Below are 18,071 nucleotides of genomic sequence, written 5' to 3'. Positions count from 1 at the left end.
TTTGAAAAACAAGGGGTGACAAGCATGTAACAGGGGCCCACTACAGGGAATCACTCTTTTTGTGGGGGGGGGCGCCTGGTTCAGAAATGATGGAACACGGCGAGAAGAGGTCAAGGCAACTGAGTTCTACAGTCAAGCACATGAAAATGAACTTGAGGCACGAACACACACACTTCAGAACACACTCTAAACCCCGAAACACACATGATGCAGAGAAAACTGAAACACTTAAACCTTTATCATCACAAACCAGAGATCCAATAAAGGTAATCATGCCACGAAGATACTAAATGACGCAGTGCATGAAACTATGTGATTTTTCTGCTTTTGCTTAAACAAATTGTAACTCCCGTACAAGCGATATATTTAACAAGCCAACCAAAGCCTACTATTTTGGACACCAACTTGTTAAGTTCAGAGCCAGAAGAGAAGAAAGAAATCCCGGGGACAAATTCTCATTACAAATCTCTAACAGTCTCCAAAACTCCTCCACAGAACTGAACATCCCTGCAAGCTCACACCCAGAAGAACAGAACTGGCTCAATGAGATGGAGCCTCATCCCTTCCTGGGTGGAGCAGCCTTCTCCAGAGAGCCCTGAGCAAGCCCTTCCGGATCCTCAGCACTAGAGCAGGGAGGGTTCTGAGTGGCCACTGGAGCTTGGGCTGTGTCTTTCTGGGGCGCTCTGGCTCGGCCAGCCCAGGGGCTCAGGCACCAGACCGTGACCAGCGTCAGTTCAGTCTCACGTGGACAGGTGAGAACACGCCTCTCCAGGCTGCACACCACCTGCTCGATCTGATCTGCGTCTGACCTCTGCTTTGGACCCCCTGCCCCCAGACAAGCTGTCTGCACAGAAGCAGGCGCACCAGCTCTCGGGGCTGGGGGCAAGGGGCCACTGACAAGGCACACAGGAACAGTGACCTTGGCGAGAAAGCCAGGCTCCCTGCAGATGAGCTCCAGCCCCGAGCCGGCTCTTCTCTCTGACACCAGCCGCTGTGAAACTGCTCAGGACACCGAGAACCAGGAGGCAGACTGTGCGGTTGGCATAAAGCAGGAGCCGGGAGAACACGACCTCCCAAGAAAGACAACGAAGGTTCTGCACTCAGGGCGGACACAGAGAACTCTCTGTGGTCTCTCTAGAGAAGGCTGACGCCAGCCAGGACCACGCCATGCGGACGGCGAGGGCACAGGTTAGCACAGGACACCCTCGGGTGCAGGGCGGTGCAGGGTCGCCAGCTCGGTTACAAAGCTTCCAGCTACGAAGAATGGGCCGTCCGACTACTCGGGTCTGAGTGAAGAAATGTGTCACTCACAACCAGCAGTCCAGGGCCGGGCCACTGGCCATGTCTCCGGATGTTCCAGTGGGGAGGGGGCAGCACCTAGTGGGCAGAGGCCAGGACGCTGATAAATGCCCTGTTGGGCATGGGCAGTACCCCCCGCCCCCGGTCACAGACGTCCCCTGTGCAGAGGCCGAGCAGCCCTGGCCTACAGCAGCCCCAAACACAGAAGTGGTGACCCTGAACTTGAACCCACGTACTCTGCTTCCTAGCTCAGTGTTCCTTCCTCTGGGTCGCACCTGCCAGGTGCTGGGAGAGTCAGGCTCGTGTACCCTCGTCACCAGAAACATGAGGGGAGGGCCAAGTAAGACAGGACTGTGTTCTTGGAAAAAAGTGATTCAGTGATTTCCAGACGGGTCAGGTACCGAAATGGATGGCATACGCTTCTTGCTATACGGAGATAAGAAGTTATTAGGGTTAATAAACGAGCAATAAACTGGCCCCTGATGAGACAGGCACACGAGAGAGCCTGCAGGGTTGAGATAATGGCGATGCACGAGAGGCACGCCCACTAAAACAGGCACACGCTGGGTGGGGGTGGGGACGGGGACCCCGCACCCCAGGCATGCTGCCCTTCCCCGGGAAGGGGCGTAGCGGGGCACGGCTTCCTCCTGTGAAGACGGCCGTGAAAGTCACACATGCCATCAAGGGCTTCGCGTGCCCCCCTCTGCCCGTGGAAGGGGTGGCAGTGCGTGGAGCCACCTGTAAAGCCACATGGCAGAGACGGCAGAGTCCCCGGTGTGGGCCCGAGCAGGGGCCGCACGGGAGAGTGCTACCCCGCCTGGACCACCATGTGGGACGGACACGAGAGAGAGACATCAACTTCCATCTCAGCGGTGGCACTGAAGGTCTGGACTTCTGAGGGCATCATCCCTATGTAAACTGCTCCAGAAAATGCTAGCAATGTGAGAAACACACACAGACCCGGTGTTGGTAGACGGCATGCCTGTCCACCTGAAGAGCTCGAGGCAATCAGCTGGGAAACCTAGGGGGGAAGCTCACACAGGCGGCCAGTTGCCAGGTTCCATAAACGGATGGCTTCCTTCATGCCAGCAGCCAGTTGCAACGTACAGTGGAAAACACCCCATTCGAAACAGCACAAATACAGAACATCTAATGCATCTTAGAAGCAGGAGGGGCTTATGTAAGAAGAACAACCAAATCCTTAGGGACGTGAGCGAACACTTCTTAATCAGAGAAGAGAACTCCCACAATTCTCCGTGGGAGGGCCCCGCTGTATAACAATGGCACTGCTCCCCAAAGTACCCTATTCTTGTTACCTAATGCCGCTCAACCCCCAAAAGAGTTTGGGGCTTTACAAGTGGTTCCAAAGTCAGTCTGGGAGAAAACAAGCTGGGGAGGTAGGAAGATTCCAACCCAGACGAGGGGTTCATCCGGGCTCAGAAGCTGGCCCTGCCCAGGAAGCTGGCAGGAAGCACAGCCGCCTCCACACTGGCTCTGGCACCAACGCAGACATGCTAGCGGGTCACACTGAAGTCCACACACAGGCTCACATGCCCAAGGGTCCCCCTCGATGACCAAGGACACAGGAATGCCCCCTCTGGCAACATACCTCGACCAAACCTGCACGTGAGGAAAATGTTCGTGAGAGCATCATTCAGAGCTGTGAAAACCTGGAAGTCAACCAGTCCAACAGTAAAGAGCTTCCAGATCTCTTCCACTCACACGTGCATGTGACACACGCGCACACACGACGGAAAGAGCCGGGGTCGCACTGCTCTGTCTGCCCTTCCTGCCCTCCCCCCCCCCGTCTGTCGTGAGCATGGACTCCGCTGTCAGCCCACTTCGCCGGGGACACCGCAAGGGGGCGTCACCACACTGCTGGGTGCTGGCCCGCTGCCCCGCCCCGCAGGAGGGTCGCTCCGCTCTTTTGCTGTTACCCACACCGAAACAGTGAAGAGTCACGTGGTGCCTTTGGGTTGTATCCCTACAGGACTAAAACAGATTTACCGCAATCACAAACTCACGCTAGTCATTAGTCGCTTGGGAAAAGCAGAAGCCGCCAGAGGCGATGGCGACCCCCCAACCGGCTGAAACAGAGAGACCGCCCACACCGGCGCTGCTGACGGCGCTGGTGCGTGGAGGTGGGGGGGGCAGAGGTCAGTGAGTGTCCCCGCTGGGCTGGATGCAGCCCAGCTCCTGCCTGCCCACAGGGGAGGGATAAACAATCGGAGTCCCTCCCCGGAGCCCCGCTCGGCAATAGAAAGAAGCGCACTGTGGGCGCACAGGCCTCGGACGACTCCGAGACCAGCTCTGCGGCATGGGCGGAGCCCGGTGAGAGAGGCGAAGGGAACACCCCGCGGGATTCCGCTCGCGTAAAACTTGGAGAACGCGCACTGATCTGTGGCGACAGGAGGCAGCGCAGCGGTTCCCCGGGGACCGGAGCAGGGAGGGCGGAGGGGGCGATGAGGGGCTCGGGGACGCTTCTCGGGGTGACGGACACACGTCCCCTGTCTTCACGTGGGGACGGTGTCACAGGGAAAGACATGTCCAAACCCAGCGAGTTACACTGTTTACATTGTATGTGGAGCTCACTGTATGTCAACAGAGCTCCACACTAACACGGCCGTTTTACAAAGATCAATAAATAGAAATGTCTACATTTGGCTCACGTGCATGTGAGTAGTAGTGGTCTGTCTGGGCGGCAGTAGGGACTGAGGACCTCAGACTGGGGGCTTGAAGGACAGACATTTATTTCTCACGGTTCTGGAGGCCGTAAGTCCAAGGTCAAGGGGCTGGGTGACAGAGGGGCGTCCTCCCGCTGGGCCCTTGCACGGAGGAGGGACAGACCTGTCTCTCCCTCTCCTAAGGCTGCAGTCCTATCAGATGAGGGCCGCACCCTTGCGACCTCATTTAACCTCGCTGCCTGCTGTGTGCCGGACAGAGTCACTTGGGGGGCTGGCGTGTCAGCACAGGAGTTTAGGGGGCACTCAATCCGGTCCACAGCACCTTCCTTGCCATGGCCTCACGTGGCGTCTCTGGCTTCATAACTTTCTCGACAAAACTTACAAAATGAAAGTGGGCCACAGGGTCCCTTCCCTTATCCACAAGCTCAGACCTGCTGGACGTTTCTGTCAGTAGATTCCCGGAGAAACAGTGCCTCTGTCCCAGTCCACGTCCACCCGCCCAGCAGATCTGACGGGGCACAGAGGGCCCTGGAGCTATGGTCTCAATGTCTGCGTCCCCTGGTGTGATGGGCTTGGAGGTGGGGCCTCTGGGGGCGGGGGGGAGGTCATGAGGGTAGAGCCCCCGTGAACAGGACGAGTGTCCTTGTGAGAGAGACCCCAGAGAGGGGACACAGAGTCTCTGACCCAGGAGACGGGATCTCACCAGACACGGAGCCTGCCGACACCTTCACCTGGGACTTGCAGCCTCCGGAACGGTGGCCGAGTCACCCAGTGACCTTCTGTGAAGTCCCCCATCTGAGGTACGTGTCATGGCAGCCGTGCAAACTCACACAGACCCCGCACGCGGGACGCTTTCTCTGGACCAATTCTATTGAACAGATGGAGCAGTGGGCGGTGCTCGGGGGGAACCAGGGTCCGGTTCAGACTCACGGGGGTTTGGGGGAGACGCAGTAGTGCTGGCGCTGACCTGCGGAGGGCCGGCCCCCGAGCCCCCTCCCCCCCCCACCCCGTGCCACAGCGCCAGTCTGAAGGGCGCACCCGGGGGGGGCCCCGCTGTAAAAAGGAGGGGTCTGCAATGAAGCTGAAACAGGACACCCAGGACCTCCTGTGTCCTGAGCTGTGCCTGCCACCTGCTCTCTGGTCACGTGTGAGACCGCAACAGAGGCAGCAGGAAAGGGGGTTCATTCAGGAGCCTGGACGCCGTTCTCTGAAAGGGAGCTTCGGCGAGAAGGTTTTCGGACGCGCAGAGCCGGCCGGCTCCTGCCGTCCTTCGCTGCCGCAGCCCCAGTCCCAGCCCAGGCTGGGCACAGCTCGGGGGGGGGGGGGGGGGGGGGGGGGGGGCGGGGGGGGGCACTCGGCCGGAAGCGCATGGGTCTGAAGATACTCCGCACAAGGGTGTGGCTGGAAGTTCAGACCCGCAACTGAGCAAATGCGCCCCTCCGCGTGCAGCCACGCCTGAAAACTGTTAGAGGTAAACTTTTCTCTAACACAGGAAAAGTCTAGGAAGGACACGGAAAGCTTAGCAGGTTTTAAAAGTGACACAATCAGGGTCTGTACTCAGTCGGACGAACCGAGACCTCTCGGGACTCAGCGTTGTGTTGGATAACCTGCAATCGCCTGCTTGAACGAGAAGCATCTTGACGTAACCTTTGCAGCGGCCTACAATATCATTTCCTTTTGCGTTGTAAAGGTAGTTCACTAGTTCATCACTACTTTACTCACGGAATTTCTGTGTACCTGCCTGAGGCCAAGAAATCTCACCGTCACCAAAGCCTTAAAAAATTATTTTTTCACCTCAATGCCCACCAGGTGGCCTTGAACGCAGAGGTGGTCCCCAGCGCTGATGGAGGCTTGCTCCCTGTAGCAGCTTCTCAAACCTCACCCCCGCTGCCCCGCCCCCCAGGGGCTCCCGTCACAGGTACGCCAGCAGTCACCTGGCTCAACGCCCTCCTGGCAGCTCCAGGGCTCCCCTCCCTCCCACCACAAACCCGTGATGGGCCCTGGCTGCCTCTCCTCCCTCACGTCCTGTCACCTGTCCGCCCAGCCACCCCTCCCCCACTGCACTTTGGACCTGAGCCTGCGCCCCAGATGGTCTCCCAGCCAGTTCGCCGGCTTGCGCACTGCATCCGGCAACTCGGCTCAGGTGTCCTGTCATCGGAAAGCCCTCTCTGTCTCAGCGGCACCCCGTCCTCCTTCCTCACTCCCCCACTTCCCCGGTTTGCCCCTCCCCTCAGCACTCAGCACCTGGCATCACACCTGTACTTGTCGTCTGCCTCCTGCCACCTGCCACCAAGCTGCACGCTCCCTCAAGGCGGGAACTCAGCGTTCGCTGCTGCCGCCCCGGCACCCAGGTGTCCCTGTCTCGGCTCTCCCACTGTGGCACTCTGCCGGGCCTGCTGCCACAGAGCGCCGCCCGGCAAACACGACCACCGAAATGTACCGTCTCACGGTCTGGAGACCGCAGGTCCGAGATCAAGGAGGGGGCAGGGCTGGCTGGTTCCTCCTGAGGCTGCGAGGGAGAGGCTGCGAGGGAGGGCCTGCTCCCGGTGGCTGCTCCGGCTTCCGGCCGTCAGCTGTCTCTGGTTCCCTGATTCATGATGGCATCACCCCGATCTCCGCGTCACCCTCACGCGGCGCCCTCCCCACGTGCTTGGCCGAGTCCGGGTTTCCCCTTTTTACAAGGACACTAGTCACACGGGTGCAGGAGCCACCCTGAGGGACCTCATTTTGACGCGGTCACCTCGGCAAAGACCCGACCCCCGGATGAGGTCCCGCTGGAGGGGCAGGCGGGTAGGACATGGGCCTTTTAATATTTTTTTTCTGCATGTAATTCAACCCACAAGAATCACAGCCACATGACACTGGGCAAGCTAACCTTCAGAGGTGAGACGGGGCTGATAAGGGCACCTCCCTCCGTTGATAAAGACCCCGGCGCCCTGGCAGCGAAGAAGTGCACCCCGCCCCCCTCCGTGAGCCACGCAGGCCTGGCGTGACGTGAGCGCACAGGCTGGGCTCTGCAGCCAGGCAGCCAGGGCCGGACCCCCGAGCCACCTGCTGGCTGTGACCGCCCACCAGGTGCTCAGTCTGAGGCCAGCCTCCAGGCGGGCGGGGCGGGCGACACGGCGGTGCGTGTCAGGTCCCGAGCACACAGTGTGCTCTCTGAGAATGCCGCCCCTCGTGGGCAGGGCTGAGGGAGGGGCCACGTCACCCTCACCCCACCGATGTCCTGCAGATTCTTCAAGGGGGCTGCTCCCGGTCGCTCCCGGTCACAGCACCAGGACAGGAGGCACGGGCCAGCAGGACACCGGAGGGGGGCTACACGGCGTCAGGTACCAGCTACAGCAAAAGGTTGTCTTTTTAGACGTTTATCTGCCACGACTCCTATCCAATGGCGTCCGAGCACCTACCAGACGCCTCACACTAACCTGTCCCCGCGTGATGCCTGGTCTCCCGCCCTCCCTTGGGGCCTCGCCTCCAGCCTCCTGAAATCTGGGCGAAAACCTGGGAGTCGCACTTGACTCCTCTTCCTCACATCTCACGCCTGGCCCACGAGCACACCCTGTCACCGACAGCTGCGCAGCGTGAGGCTACCACACCCTGCCCCAAAGCACCGCCCCTCGCAGCAGCAGCTCCTGAACTGGCGCCCCCCCCCCCCCCCCCCCCCCCGGCTCTGCCTCGCCTGGCCCCTCCCGCTGCCATTCCAGCGGGGCAGTGCGAAAGGCTTCTAGCTCAAAGGCTTCTAGCTCGCTGCTGCAAGGGAAGCCGGGCCAGGCTCCTCTGCTCGGCCCGCCCTGGGGCTCCCCGCGCACTCAGTGGCCACTGTCAGCCTCTCGTTTCCAAGGACCCACAGGATGGGGAGCCTTCTCCGCCCCTTGTCTCTGTGGCTGTGTCTCCTGCGCTCTCCCCACCCTTCGCCTGCTTCCAGACCTCGCTGGCCTCAGACGCACTGACCCTCCGAACCTGGTTGCATGGTGCCCTCTCAGCAAGGCCTTCCTTGATGACCCCTTCGGTGCCGCACCGTCCCCCCAGCACTTGCTGTCCCCTCCCTTCTTTTCTGTGCCCGCAACGCTCATCTAGCCAGGACCCCAGCTCCCCCTGGTCCCCACCAGAATGTGGGCAGGTCTTGGTGGTGGTTTTGTTCTCTGCTGTTCCCCGATACCTGGGACGGGACTGGCCTGTTGGAAGCGCTCGAATGGCTACTGGATGGATGGATGGATGGATGCGTGGGTGGCCAGTGCTTTAAACTCCTTCAGGAAGGGTCACAACTGACTTGACAACCTGCATCTGAATTCCACTCCCAGGTCTATGCCCCAAAGAAGTGGGGGCAGGTGTGCAAACAAGAACTTGAACACAAATGCTCACAGACGCACCCAACAGCCTAGAGGTGGAAACACAGAAGCACCCGATGGATGGATAAACCACCGCGGCCTGTCCTCACGGTGGAAAATCACTCAGCCATTGAAAGGAATGAAGCATCGATACATATTACAACACGGATGAACCCTGAAAACACGCTAAGTGAAAGAAGTCAGACACAAAAGGCCACCTATCACATGATTCCATTCACACGAAATGTCCGTAGACACAGGAAGCATACCAGTGGTGGCCAGGGGCTGGGGCAGGGGAGGGGTGGGAGGGGTTTCCCTTTGGGGCGGTGACGATGTTCCGGAACTAGGTGGTGGTATTTCACAACATCGTGAATGTACTAAAATCCCCTTGAGATACACTCTAAGTGAGCACACGGTAAATGTTATGTTAGGTGAATATTACCTCAACATAAACATAAGAGCACATGTCCTCCCAGAATAAGTGTGCCATTTCTGGATCCCAGGAGAGCCAAGTTCTAAGAAGGCACAACATCCGGAAGAACCTGAATACGCCTAAATCCCACCCCGGTGCTTCCCCCTCCCCCCTGCCCTGCAGCCCCCACCCGCAGCCCCCACCCGCAGCCCCCACCCGCAGGCATGACAGCGAGTGTGTCCCCGCCGGGGGATGCCCGAGTTAGAGCTCCACAACCAGACTCCGGGCTCCTGCCTGCTCTTTCCGACCTCTGTCCACTCCAGCCAGCACCCGAGCCGTGACCTCTGCAGGCTGCAGATACACTTTGTGAGACACCGCGCAGCCCCCGGCCACCGCCTACACGCAATAACTGCCTCTTGGCGCTGTGCCTGACAGCCCCCGGGCGTGTGCCCAGTCACGGTCAGCCCGCTGGCCTTCCTCCCTCCCCGCCCTAGTCCGTGAAGAGGCAAGTGCGGAAACTCTTTCTCTTTGGCAAGGTCTGTTACAGTGCCCCACATTTACGACAGGGCCCGGAGAGCCGCAGAGGAGGGCCGGGCATCCCTCCAACTCCCACACGGCACCGGGGCTCCGAAGTCAGGTATCCGGGCCAAGAGTCCCGGCCAGACAGCCACCGAGCCGGCGCATCCTCCCTGGGCCCAGGTGTCTTCTGCCTGTGGTCACCGTGGCCGCCTGCGTGCCTGGCCATTCCTGTGCCGTCCCCTTCTGAGCAGGATGGAAACATACAGTGGTCTCCTCTGCACAAGGCAAGGTCGAGCCCGCAGGTGACCAGCGTGGGTCCTCCTAGACCTGACCCCTTTCCTCGTCCAAACACACACAGTTTCTGGGCAGATTTCGGTATTTACTTCATCCTTTATTCTTCCAGGAATTGCCAAGGAACAGTAACACGGTCAAAAAGGTAGACCAAAGAAGGAAAACGCATTAAATCCCAGGCAGTACATGAAGAACAATTCACCTTTGAATAACTGATTAGACAGGCTTATTGTTGGGCTGTGCTCCTTACATACCCGCACTACAATTCCGTGCTCAGGGAAGAAAGCCGGAAGGAGGTGTGCAGACTGACAGGTTAACAGCAGGTAACTCTGGGCGACAGAATCGTGGGTGGTTTTTCTTACCTGTATTTTCTAAGCATTATAATTACCATGTGGTATAACAGGAAGACAATGCCTTACAAAGAGCAGGACGGCCGCCGTGTCCCCGCCCCCCACGCCATGCGGACGGGCTCCGCCCACATACCTTGTTGAGCTTGCCCAGGGAGGAGATCAGGTCCGCCCACTCGCTGGAGGACTCGAAATTTCTCAGAGCCTTTTCGATCACCGAAGAGTAACTTTTGTATCTGTAGTCATTTAACAGTTCCTGTTCTTCCGGGTCCATCTTACATTCTTGCAGCGGAGAAAGTGCCTAAAAGCGAATCCAAGGTAAAGCAATGAGGCAGCAGCTATTTGCAGACGCAAACCGTGCCCAGCCCAGAGCTGGAGGACGCCCCTCCGTCTGCAAACACCGCTGTGCACAAACTCCCCGGCCGGGCAATCCAGTTCAAATATTTAGCAAGGCTTCTAGGCCGGGCACTAGGGTACGTGCAAGATAAACAGATCCGGGCCTCCTGGGTCCTGAGAGGCGAGGGACGGAGCAGGCAGAAGCAAAAATGCCAGGGTTCCACCTCATTGGCAAAATCAATGTCGGAGCGAACCTTGCAACGCGGCTAACTACACGGTGCTGCCGACTGGTAACCGTGAACTCGGAGGGCCCCTCCCACTGCAGGGCGCTAATAAAACCTGAGGAAACAGCCTGCGTGGCAGGCCAACCCCCTACGACTATACTAGAATAAAGGACTGGGAACTCTCCAGAAGAAGATCTGCTGGGGAAACAAAGTTAGAAAACACAAGGATGTGAGAGTGAGGCGTGGGACAGCCTGTTCAGTTACTCAACTCCGACCACCCCGCGGGCCCCGTGCACCAGGTGCTGCAGCCACAGCTTTGGGCCGGAGTGTAGGGTCTGGATGCAAGCTGGTCACACCGGGACCCGAGGAACCGTCGTTTCATTCTTCTTGCCTCTGTACATTCTTCTGACAGGTTCTTTTATCCTTTCCTGTGGCTAGACGCATTCATTATGCATGAACTGCTGCGGCTGTGACAAAGCCCGAGACATAGACCATCTAATCCCAACTCCACAAGCAGCCACTTCCCTTCATTTTTATCCCCACGGGACAGAAGGGGACAGCGGTCAGGCAGTGCTGCGCTAACCCGACTTTGGGAAAACATCCACCATTTACACGCCGTAACGTACACAGGACACAGGCACGCTTGTGTCGAGTCCTGTTTCTGTCCCTTGGTGACAGTACTTAATGCTGATTGTGAAGTGCCCCACACGTATGTCTCCGGAGACCCGTAAGTACCAGAGGACACCCCCCCTCCGGGCTCCAGCACGCAGTCCAGCCCCCGAGGGTGGGCGGGTTTGTGCGTGCATTTGTTCTGTAGGCTTACATGTCCGGAATCCCATAAGGTTCTAGGACACCTTCGATACACACTTTTTGAAATAAAAAATATATCCTATAAAAAAAAATCTGCAAGTCAGCCCATCGGTCTATTCCAACAATCACAACTCTGAAAAACACTCCACATGGTGTAGAAATGTCAGCATTCCAGACACCAAGTCAGGGGGCCTCGTTTTCTCTCTCCCTATGCTCAGGGATCTTCCCGTTCCTGTAGCTCATAACTACCGTCCTCACGCTAATGACCCATGGATTTGCAACAGCCGCCCAAACCTCCCCCTCCAATGGCCGGATTCCTGCAAATGTCTGCTTGACCCCTCCGCCTGGATGGGGTACAGGTATCTCAAACTTAGTGCACCCCGAACCAGACTCTCGGGTGCACCCCAACAAAAGGGGGTCTGGCCACACTCATTTGCTGGCCACGGTGAAGGAAAACGTATCTCCTGATTGGCAAAGGGAAGGAACACAACGCTGGTTCCTGCCACAGGATGGACAGACGGACGGACCTGGAACTACACGCCTGGTGGAAGAAGCTGGTCCCAAAGGCCACGTCCGACTGTGTGTGTATTCTACGCCCGGAACAGCTGAATCCACAGCCATGGCAAGTGGAGGAGCGATTGCCGAGGGCGGGGAGTAGGAACAGGGAGTAACCGCAAATAGAAACGAGGGATCTTTTTAGGGAAATGGAAATGTGCTAAAATTGGCTTATGGCAATGGTTGCACAACTCTGCAAACTTACTAAAAATCGCTGGCTTGTAGACTCGGATGAGTGTTATGGTCTGTAAATTACACCTCAATTAGGCTATTAAAAAAAAAAAACCCTTACTCTTGATTCCATCTGCTCAACACGCTCCTTCTGCAGTCTTCCTTTCCGCAGAAAGTGGCTCCATCACCCCCTTCACTCTGGACTCTCTTTCTTCTCTTCACCGGTCACACTCAACCCAAGTCCGGTTGGCCCTTCTCCCGAAACACCTGTGGCCTCTCTTGCGCCCCACGTCTATGGCCACCCTGTGCCCGGAACCTTTCCCCTGCGATCCTGCACAGGCCTCCCAGTTCTACTGCGTCTCCTTCACTCTGCCCCTCCCGCCACACTTGGCACCTCGCTCCAAGAAGCCTCTTCATGTGCATTAAAATACACACCCTGGCCAGGGAGCTCAGTTGGTTAGAGCATCATCCGATACGCCAAGGTTGTGGGTTCAACCTCCAGTCAGGGCACATACAAGTGTCAACCAATGAATGCATCAGAAAGTGGAACAACAGAGTGCGGGCTGCAAACCAAAGCATCGCGGGTTCGATTCCCAGTCAGGGCACATGCCTGGGTTGCAGGCCACGGCCACCAGCAACGCACACTGATGTTTCTCTCTTTTTCTCTCTCCCTTCCCTCTCTGTCTAATAAATAAATAAATAAATCTTAAAAAAAAGAAAGTGGAACAATAAATCAGTATTTCTCTCTCCCTTCCTTCTTTCTCTAAAATCAGTAAATTAAAAAAAAAAACAAAACAAAAAACATCCCCACCATGTTTAAGCTCCCCATTAAGCTTACAATGAATCCTAAGCCCTCCCCGATTCACCCTATGGCCTACAAGGCTCCGCCTGCCTCCTGGAGGCAGACTGACTCATCCGGCCACAGAGCCTTTGCACACGCAGGGTCTCTCGGCGAAAATGCAGTGTGCTCCGCATACCCACCCACGCCGTTCCCTGTTCATTCCCGGGAAGGCCTGCCCCTCCTTCTGAAATAGCCTTCATCTTTGAAAACATTAAGGATGGCAAACAGAGGTGGTCGTTTATTTTGCCGAGTAAGAAGTCAGTACATCCAAATGTGTGGTCCATAACTTTTTTTTTTTCTAGGAAACGTTTAGGTGTGAAATCCCAGCATCTCGGAACCACTGCAGTTTCCGAGCATAGTCTCTCTGTTCTCTGTGTTAAGTGTCTAAAAACTGGGGAAAGAGACGTGAAAGAGACCGGGTTCCCCTCTCAGGTCACAGTCCAATGAAAGGGGAAATACCTAGATACATAAGTTCAGTGTAATGTGGCACACACACAGGGACACAGGGTGAGCTGAAGCGACAAGAGTGACGCTGGTAGGAGGCGAGGCCAGAGGGAGCCCAGCCAGCAGCAGAGGGTTTCCCCGGAGCCCACAGGTGTGGGTGGCTACTTGGCAGGAAAGAGCCTGGTCACCGGTAATGTGTGCATTTAGGAGGGTGGCAAAGGGGCATCACCGCTCACGGCAAGGAGGGTGTCGGCCAGGTGAGAGCAGGTGACCGGAGCAGTCGATGTTATTATGCTTGGCTAGGGGAAGGAAGTACTATTCCGGGTCACCGACAGCACAATCGAGAAGTTTGAAAATGGCCACTCAAGCAAGCTCCTTTATTTCAACACATGAGGCAGGCGCTGCCATGCTGTGAAGGAAGTTTCCTGGCAGACTTGTGAAATCCATCATTGATGCATGCTTTTATCTTACGCAACACACAAGTCCTGTGAGAAGGGGCTCACTGGCCTCCGGGTGAGGACACCGGGATCAGGCCCTCCAGGACACACAGCAACCCCCGGGGGACTCGGGATCCCAGCGCGCGGCCGGCCTGCACTACATCATGCTGCAGGTGAAATGAACAGCTCAGCTCTTTTGACATTGATTTTGCAATCGACCCTGAATACCTTTTCTCTGCAAGACTCGGGAGCTCAGAAAGACGGACGGAGTTCTACCGCCTACTAACAGTTAAATACACAGAAGAGTCCTCCCTTAAACAAGTGACATCTGACCAGGTCTATCTGTCTGGAAATCTAAAATGTCAGCAAGAAAATCTCTCACCTTACCCATTCTTAATTTCTTACAAAAACAAGTTCAAGGGAAAAATCAACAGTCAGATCCAAAGGAAATTCACTATAAAGATGATTATATGAAGGAACATTTCTGAGTTAGATAAAAGGGAAAACAGTGAAAACTGACAGCCACCCTCCGGCAAGCACAAACACATATCAATAAATGATGACCCCTGACCTACAGCGAACACTCATCTGCAATTGGTTAATCTGTTTAGCCAACTCTGGGGCACATTATTTTGAATTTGGTCTTTCAGAGTGGTACTTCAATTGTGGTAAATTTAAAGACACTAATGGGAGCAGGCTGGGGGCGGTTGGGGGGCCTCCATTTCCTTATCAGAAAAAATCCTACAAAGGTTTTCCTAAATGTAGGGCAGCTGTCCCAGGCTAGGGAAACACCTGCTAAAGGGCCACCCACGCCAGCCACAGCAGGCAATCCTGCAAGACGCAGGGGCCAGGCGGGGAGAGCACGCCAGGGCAGCTCAGATCCCTTCTTACGGGGGCAGTCTGGGAGACTTTGGGGTCTTCCCTTAACAAGGAAGCCCTCGTTTTATAAAGGTCTCGGTCCCTAGCCCTCCCCTGCAACTAGGACAGCGCAGCAAACAAAGGCACAGCTTCTTGCCCGTCAGCAGGCAGAGGTGAGGAACTGGAGGGCCGTGACCCACCTGACCTCCACCTGCCAGACCAGAGGCCGCACCAGGCCAGCAAGGGCGTGGCCGCACCTCCCACACATCCGTGAGCCGGGGGAACAAGCACGGGACCCTGCCCAGCCTCCAGGGCTGCCCCTCGAAGGTCCCGGACCGGAGTCCACGCCCACGCGCGGCCTCGCCAGAGCCACCCCGCACTGCAGCAGTGCGGGACCGGGTCGCGCTCCGAGAACCACCTACACTCTGGGACCGCCTCCACGGTGCCGCCGGAACCCTGCGCAGCCCGGAGAGGACGCCTGCGCCGCCTCGCCACTCGCGGGCCCGCGGGAGACGCCCGGGCTCCCTGGCTCCACCCGCGGCCGAGGACGTGGGTCCGACTTACCCTCAGCAGCGGTGGCCTTTCTCGGGGGCCGCGCCCACGGGCGGCGCAGAGGAGCCGGCCTGGTTGGGCAGGAAGAGCTGCGGGCTGCTGCGGCTCAGCCGAGAGCCGGGACCGCGGAGGAAACGCCGCGCCCGAGCCCGTGGGCCAAAGCTCCGAGGGGAGGGGCGGGACCGGGGTGTGGAGCCTCCGGGCGCGGGGGCGGAGCCGGGTTGGGCTCTCTGTGCTTGGGGCGGGGCTAAGACGGGCTCTGAGGGGGCGTGGCCAGGCCTGGCGTGCCCTCGGTGTGCAGGGATTGGGCAAAAGAAAGAGGTCCCGGATCCTCGGTTTGTTTGGCAGAACCGCAGGCCTATCCTGGGCGCTTGGGGCGGGGTCGGGAGGCCGGCCCCTGACCCGGGGGCGGGTCAGGAGGCGGTACCTCTGCCTGCGTGGGGGCTGGGAGGCGGGTTCTCGGTGTGAGTTGGCGGGTCCTTCGAGTGCACCGCGGGGCTCGCTCCCACAGCTTCCCGGAGGACAGGGGGCGTCGCTATCAGCCAGGACTGCTAGCTAGCGCCGTCGCCATAGGACTGTCCCCGCTCGCACAGGTGGCGGGGTGGCTCCGCCTCTCACCCGGAACTCTCCCGACACACTCGAAGAGGGGGAATCCAAGCGTGGATCGGCCTGCCGGAGGGGGGGCTTTGGAGTTACAGACTGGAGAACCGTGGGGCTCAAGAACCGTGGGGCCGAGGGCACCTGGCTCACCCCCTCCTTCCCATCACCCAAACCCTCGGAGAGGAGGCAGAGCACAGAAGCTTGGGGCCTCTGGTTAAGGTGCCTCGTCTCCAGAGGCCACGCCTTTGCGACCCTTGGCATCAGAGGAGGTGAAGGAATTAATTCCTGAAATGCTCTTGGTTAAACGCACTCTGGCTCAGAGAGGGGCCCTCTGTCAACCCTTCCTGCCATTTTCCCCAGCCTTCGGACCCAGCCAGTTCGGACCCACCCTGCCTGGCCTGACAGCTGCAGGGCGAGAGGCACCTTGAAGGATGGGCGTCAGGCGGAGTTCACCTGAGCACCGCGGTTGCACCTGCCCGGGCTCCCAGCCAACCAAAGCAATGCCACCTGTTGGTTGAGGTTGTAATTTGTGTGGAGGCCGCCAGCCCTTTAACCCCTTGAGTTCCATGAAGAATTTTCAGTTCCAGTCTGCGGCTCCAGAAGGCAAGGCAGTCATGAAAGAATTTGGGGGGTGGGGGAGGGGAGTGGGAGGACCACGGGCACTACACATTGTACAGAACGTTTCGATGCCCAAGGGGATCTATCACCTCACCCAAATCACCTAGAATATTCTAATAGTCTGGGATGCTGGATCTCTGGCCTTAGCCATCTCCATCTCCATTTGAGTGCCCCAGATGTAAGTCCTTTAGCAGTCAATTTTGGAAATGGTCTTAAAGGAGAAGCAGAGAAAAACTGGAGGATTGAGCATTTGTCAAGAAAAAAAATTTTCATGACACCTGCTTCCCAAACGAAGATCTGATAAACTTTGTTTTACAAAAACAAGGTTGACAAACAATGAGATTTTGCAAATCCTAGCCACACTCCACACTGCACTGAACTAACAAGAGATGAAAGAACTGCTTTTACTCAACATGGAAAGAGAGAAGCAGCCTGTGTCAAAACCACCAGGCACAACTTTGTCCTAATACAGTTACATAATGTAATACACCCGCCCTGTGTTTATGACACCTATTTCCAAAGAACTCCAAGTGTGTGGGAAGTTCATCTAAATCACCGAATTTTTCGGACTGTAAGACGCACCTAGGTGTTAGAGGAGGAAAATAGGAAAAAAAAATTTTGAAGCAAAAAATGTGGTAAAATATTTAATAACATAAATAACATAGGCCACCACCACCCCCCCACATTGAGCCAGGTGAGCTACATTCAGACTATAAGACGCACCCCCCCGCCCCGTTTTCCTCCCAAGTTTGGGGGAGGAGAAAACTGGGTCTTATAGTCCAAAAATACGGTAACTTTGATAAATTCAAGTAGTAGTTATACTCGGATTTTCAGTTGTGTGGGAGGTGGGCACCCCTAACTAACTCCCTGTTGTTCAAGGTCAACTATATTTTAAACCCTTGAAATAGTAACTCCATTTATAACCAGGATTGACGGTAAATGTACAGCATTGAGATCTAAAAGTTTATTCCTATAAGAAACCTGTTTTAGCCCTGGCTGGCATAGCTCAGTGGATTGAGCATGGGCTGGGAACCAAAGTGTCCCAGGTTCGATTCCCAGCCAGGGTACATTCCTGGGTTGCAGGCCAGAACCCCCAGCAACCGCACATTGATGTTTCTCTCTCTCTCTCTCTCTCTCTCTCTCCCCCTTCCCTGTCTAAAAATAAATAAATAAAATCTTAAAAAAAAAAAGAAACCTGTTTTTTGGGTCCAGTTGTCACACTTGAAAGTCTCTTCAGCTGTGTTCATCTGTTTAAGACGTGTAAATAGAGCAGGTTCCTTGCATAATAATACTCAAACTACCCAGGGCATTTCAGATGTAATTTAAATCAGAACTTGGATGGTCCCCACCTCTCCGACCATTGATTGAGACGGTATTATGAATCAGAGACGACAACATGCTCTGGCCCAGGCTGGCCCCCCTGTGCGAGAGACTGGCCAGGCGAACACCTTCCGAGCGTCTGTGTGCAGATACGGGTGACCTTGTAAGCCTGTCTCTCCTAGGAACTTGGTTCTAATCCACCCGTCTAGATAGAAGTCCCACATCCTCCCGTGTTTGATGCTGTGGCCACTTGTGGTTGACTTGCAGGAGCAGCTAAACCTTTGTCCGCCTCGTCAGTGTCATCGGCCTCATTTCCACACGACATCGCAGCTCAGCTGTGTGGCCTGTCGCAACCCTTGTGGCTGTCCAGTAGGTGAGGGAGAAGGCTGAGGCCAGGCCTCAGGCTAAAAATGTGTGCGGGCTCA

At 56.7% G+C, this 18,071-nt stretch overlaps 1 protein-coding gene across 3 annotated transcripts in view; it reads right to left on the bottom strand.

The window, feature by feature from the left end:
• DOP1B (DOP1 leucine zipper like protein B) overlaps nt 1-15,294 on the bottom strand; it is a 79,277-nt gene extending 63,983 nt beyond the window's left edge. For 2 of the 3 annotated variants that reach the window (XM_036017420.1, XM_036017421.1), the window contains exons 1-2: nt 15,121-15,293; nt 10,017-10,181 (exon numbers count right to left, since the gene is read on the bottom strand). In XM_036017420.1, coding sequence (XP_035873313.1) covers nt 10,017-10,154 — 138 coding nt within the window. In that variant the 5' untranslated portion in view covers nt 10,155-10,181; nt 15,121-15,293. Of the gene's footprint in view, nt 1-10,016; nt 10,182-15,120 lie in introns of all 3 variants that reach the window. The other variant, XR_004901217.1, reaches the window with a different exon arrangement.
• Nucleotides 15,295-18,071: the final 2,777 nt, after the last annotated feature.

This window comes from Phyllostomus discolor, chromosome 2, assembly GCF_004126475.2.
Source record: "Phyllostomus discolor isolate MPI-MPIP mPhyDis1 chromosome 2, mPhyDis1.pri.v3, whole genome shotgun sequence".
Classification (NCBI taxonomy): Eukaryota; Metazoa; Chordata; class Mammalia; order Chiroptera; family Phyllostomidae; genus Phyllostomus; species Phyllostomus discolor.
Note: the sequence above shows the minus strand (reverse complement) of the source record. Positions and strands in the feature narration are given on the sequence as shown.